This window comes from Corythoichthys intestinalis, chromosome 5, assembly GCF_030265065.1.
Source record: "Corythoichthys intestinalis isolate RoL2023-P3 chromosome 5, ASM3026506v1, whole genome shotgun sequence".
Lineage (NCBI taxonomy): Eukaryota > Metazoa > Chordata > Actinopteri > Syngnathiformes > Syngnathidae > Corythoichthys > Corythoichthys intestinalis.
This window is the reverse complement of record NC_080399.1, coordinates 43,331,911-43,337,288: the sequence shown is the minus strand read 5'-3', so window position 1 is coordinate 43,337,288 and position 5,378 is coordinate 43,331,911. Positions and strand designations below refer to the sequence as shown.

The 5,378-nt window shown below is 39.8% G+C and overlaps 1 protein-coding gene across 1 annotated transcript; it reads left to right on the top strand.

Moving 5' to 3' along the window:
• The first annotated feature begins 485 nt into the window (after positions 1-485).
• Positions 486-1,409, top strand: LOC130916641 (galanin receptor 2a). Its single transcript, XM_057837514.1, has one exon. It carries the CDS (start codon positions 486-488, stop codon positions 1,407-1,409), a length of 924 nt encoding a protein of 307 aa, XP_057693497.1.
• Positions 1,410-5,378: the final 3,969 nt, after the last annotated feature.

Genomic DNA, 5,378 nt, shown 5'->3' with positions numbered 1-5,378 from the left:
AAAAAAAGATTTAAAACGTATTTATACGTTTTGGGGAGCAAATGAGTTAAAATGACAAATTACTGTGGGGCTTTTAACAAAGAAGTGAACAAATCTGCCAAATCTCTCGGTAGTTCCTGTAGTGCATTTCTGAAAGTACCTGATTAGGGCTTGGCGATATTGCCCAAGAATAATATCTGTGATTTTTCCACCCCCAAAAAACTGCTTTACGTTTTTTCCCCACTACACACACAAATACACACGTTTGGCATGAATACGAGGGGCAGAGAAAACTTACAACAGGTCTCTTTTTTTTTTTTACGGCAAAGTAATTTTCATGAAATAATCTCTTCAAAACAAACTTTGATAGATTTCCATTCTCTCACGAGCACTAGCAATTTCAGATTACTAGTAATCACCAGGGTACTGCTACCCAAACGGAAGTCTATTGTTAATGTCTACATTTTTTAATTTTTAAAGCAGATGAAGTCAAGCGAGAGGTAAACATGGATGTTCCCAACACCTACGGGTTGGTGTTTGCCTGCACGTGTGGTGTGATCCTGGGTGTCGGACTGGGTGCCAACCTGCTGGTCTTCTACTTGTTTGCCAAGTACAACACATTGCGCAAGAACCGTCTGGACATCCTGCTCCTCAGCATGTCTCTGGCCGACTTCCTCACTCTGCTGCTCATCCCCTTAACCCTACATTCAGCGATGAGCCACTCATGGCCACTGGGCAACGTTTCCTGCAAGATCTACCAATTCATGCTGGCGTTCAGCCTGGCAGCCAGCATTTACTCGCTGTGCACCGTTTCGGTGGCTCGCGCGATGATCATTACTAATCCATACCGGCCTCCTGCTATGGACCTGGTCATCCTCATGTTTGTGCTGGTCTGGGCCCTGAGCTTCCTCATCAGTCTTCCCCTGCGGATGTTTGCCACTAAGGAGAGCTTAAGTCCCAGCCTTGTAAGCTTCACCTTCTGCCTGCCCACCATCCATGAGCATCACTACCAAGTGGTCCTCAGCCAGTTTGTGCTCTTCTACTTCATCCCCATGTTGGTGATAGCCTTCAACTACATCCGTCTGGCTCTGTTTCTCCACAAAAGTCCAGTGATGTCGACATCCAGTGCCAGGAACACGCGGCGGGCCTCTCTGATGGTGTTCTTGGCCGCTGCCACCTTCTCGTTTTGTTGGTTGCCCGGCTACATCCTGGAGCTCTGCGTCTACTTGGGCCTCTACCGCCACGGATGGGCATGGGAGCTCTTCTACTTCACCTGTACCATATTGCAGTACTTGCACCCATGCATCAACCCGGTTCTGTACGTTTTGCTGGCTAAGCGATACCGCCACAGGAGGGCGGCCTGGCTCTTTGGGTGTCGAAGGAACAGAGTGCAGCCGCAAGTCGTCAGTGTGTCTGCAGACAGTTTTTAGACAACAGCCTTACTGGACACTGTTTGGCCTTAAATCTTTGCACGCACGGCCACTTGTGACCCAGTTAAAGCAGGAATATCAAATGAGTGAAAATTATAATATTATAACATAAATAATTATATTAATTGTGAAATAGCGAAGTTTGGTATCCCTGATGATCCCTTGTTGTCTGCGTCTCTCCGACGTTTCAAAGTCATCACATGCATTGCAAACACCCACGACCTTCCCACTGACACACCCACTGCACCATTGGCCAATCAGAGAAAACAATTTCAATTACTGAATATTCAAATCGGGTCCAGTCAGCTGCATATTAATTTGAATTGTGATGTCGCATAAAGGCAAAGAAAAGGACCAGCTACTTTGTAAAAATTGCTCGAAAAATGACATTCTGGTAATGCAAATTGTCATACAAACGTGGTAAAATGGCCTCTAAAGTTACATTTTTAAAGATTTTTTTTTTTAAAAACTGCAGTATGATTTATCCTAAATGGAGTTCAGACGTTCTAGCAAGCATTTTCTGACATTTTTGTTGTATTTTGTGATCGAAGCTACGAGAGGGTATTAAAATATTTTGTTTTGGCACCAATTTGCATGTGGAACTGTTCATATTTTCCTCCACCTTGCCAAAGGACTCTATTCCAGATGAAGAAAACCACTCAGGCTTCAGTGAAGTATGGTGTTCATTTGGTGACAAGTAATGTTGTTTGAGCAAAATATGCTTTACCTAAAAGAACCATGATATATTTTACTAAGTATCTAGACATGTGCTTCTAAAAATATAAACCAAAGTTTGATTGTTTTTATTTATTTATTTATTTATTTTTGAAAAATAAAGTTTATGTCTTATCACCCGATACAATTGATCTGGCGTATAAAGAATAATGAAGATTGTTTCCACATCTACTAAACAGCCAATTCTTGCCAGAGATTCCAACAGCTTCTTAGATGCCAAGCATCTACACAGCATCTCTGATCTGTTCTTGTCTTTTGAATAGTTTTAGAAGGACATCCAAATCTTATGTAGTAATGTCACTATTTTGCATTACTATTATTAGTTCCATAGTATATTCAATGCCTTGTAAATACCTATGTACCATTTTTCCTTTCTGACCAGGCCATGACTTGTGATATAAGGTGGACTAACAAAGTGTAAATACAGCTAACCAATCAAAGTGAGGTTTTTGTTTTAGTGGTGGTCTTTTTGCACAGTGAAAATAATGTCATCATATGTTTTGTGTGTATATATACTTTATATATTTAAAGTATACTGACATTATGCAATTTGTGGCACACAACAAAACGTATAGCGTATGTCATTTTTTTTAACAAGATATCATTAATGCTAATAGCCCTGCATGTGGCTTTGTGTAAATTAATAGAGTACCAGCTTCACGTTACGACTGCTGTAAAACATCGAGCCCACTCCCTTTTCCACTATGAAAAGATATTTTTGTTTTTACAGCGTGTCTGTCAACTGTGGCAACAAGAGAGTCAAGGAGGGCCTCCATCGAGTAAATACAGTACTGAGGTCCATGGACATATAGAAACGATTCACATTGTCCGAAAGTAAAAGTACATACACTTGTATTTAAGAAAAAAAAAAAAAGGAGAAAATCAAACTTTGATCTCACGGCAATCAATACTGTACATTACAATTTCACTGGTGACCAAAAGTATTGGCACCCCTGCAATTTTGTCAGATAATGCTCAATTTCTCCCAGAAGATGATTGCAATTACAAATGCTTTGGTAGTAATTTCTTCCTTTATTTTGCTTACGATGAAAAAACAAAAAAGAGAATGAAAAAAAAATTAAATCATTATCATTTTACACAAAACTACAAAAATGGGCCAGACAAAAGTACTGGCACCCTCAGCCTAATACTTGGTAGTACTTCGTGCCATCTCCAAACTGCCGTTTTCAGATCTTTCCACAGGTGTTCTATGGGATTTACCGTATTGGCCCAAATATAAGACGGCCCTGATTATAAGGTGACCCCCTCTTTTTCAAGACTCAAGTTTGAAAAAAGACTTTTTGAACACCAAATTATTTTTATACGGAAAATAATTACAGTACATCTGAAATCAATGATTATAACAATATATTTGAGAGAAAAAGCATGTTATTTTGCCTCACTCAAATTTTAAAATCTGAACATTTAAATATGTAAACTAAAGTGCAATGACATTCGTAAATGAATGGCTTCTGGTTTTTGAAATGTAAATAAACCAATCTATTGTGATCTAACAACAAAATTGCAATAACTGCATTAACCATCAAAGGGAAGTCTAACTGTAACTGTAGTCTTGAAACAAATCTGAATAAGGAAAAAAATGCAATAAAATAATGCAAACTGGTTAAACTTGAGAGTAGCTGAGATCTGTCATGACAGAACATCACTTTGATGATATGTGGCGCCATCTAGCGTCGTGAATGGGTATAATGTCTAGACCGCGACTATAAGACCACCACCACTTTTTCAATCTTATTTCAATGCAAAAACACGTCTTATATTCGGGCCAATACAGTAGGTCTGGACTCATTGCTGGCCACTTTAGAAGTCTCCAGTGCTTTCTCTCAAACCATTTTTAAGTGCTTTTTGAAGTGTGTTTTGGGTCATTGTCCTGCTGGAAGACCCATGACCTCTGAGGGAGACCCAGCTTTCTCACACAGGTCCCTACATTATGCTGCAAAATTAGTCTTCAGACTTCATAATGCCATGCACACGGTCAAGCAGTCCAGTGCTAGAGCAAAGCAACCCAAAAACATCAGGAAACCTCAGCCATGTTTGACTGTGGGGACCGCGTTCTTTTCTTTGAAGGCCTCATTTTTCCCCCCCTCGTAAACCAGACCAGAGAAAATTCTTCCAAAACATTTTTGGCTTTCTCAGGTAAGTTATGGCAAACGCCAGCCTGGCTTTTTTTATATCTCTGGGTCAGAAGTGGGTTCTTTCTGGGTTTTCTTCCATAGAGTCCCTTTTCATTCAGATGACGACGGATAGTATGGGTTGACACTGTTTTACCCTCGGATTGCAGGACATCTTGAACTTTTTGGGATGTTAGTCAAGGTTCTTTATCCATCATCCGTGCAATCTTTCGTTGACGACGACGGATAGTACGGGTTGACACTGTTGTACCCTCGGACTGCAGGACAGCTTGAACTTTTTTGGATGTTAGTCGAGGTTCTTTATCCACCATCCATACAATCTTACGTTGAAATCTTTCGTCAGTTTTTCTTTTCCGTCCGCATCTTGGGAGGTTAGCCACAGTAACATGGGCTTTGCAATTATTGATGACACTGCACACGGTAAACACAAGAACATTCAGGTCTTTGGAGATGGACTTGGAGCCTTGAGATTGCAAATGCTTCCTCACAATTTAGCTTCTCAAGTCCTCAGACAGTTTTTTGGTCTTTTTTCTTTTCTCCATGCTCAATGTGGTACACACAAGGACACAGGACAGAAGTTGAGTCAACTTTGATTACTGTGATTTATTTATTGTCACCACCTTTTATGTGCCACAGGTAAGTAACAGGTGCTTTTAATTACACAAATTGAAGAAGCATCACATAATTTTTCAAAAGGTGCCAATACTTTTGTCCGGCCCATTTTTGGAGTTTTGTGTAAAATGATAATGATTTTTTTTTTCCCACTCTCTTTTGTGTTTTTTCATTATAAGCACAATAAATGAAGATATTACTACCAAAGCATTTCTGATTGCAATCATTTTCTGGGAGAAGTTGAGCATTATCTGATAGAATTGCAGGGGTGCCAATACTTTTGGCCAGCAGTGTAAGTTTTAGATAGTAATTATTTCCTCATTTTCCCAACTGTTGGTAAAAACAACTTTGAGTCTGAAATAAATTAATAAACCAGACAGAAATGTATCCCCCCCTTTGGTCGGCCTATTTTCAGAACAATGATACTGGAGCCAAAATGTAACTTAATGAAATCTCTGCACCCCTTGAA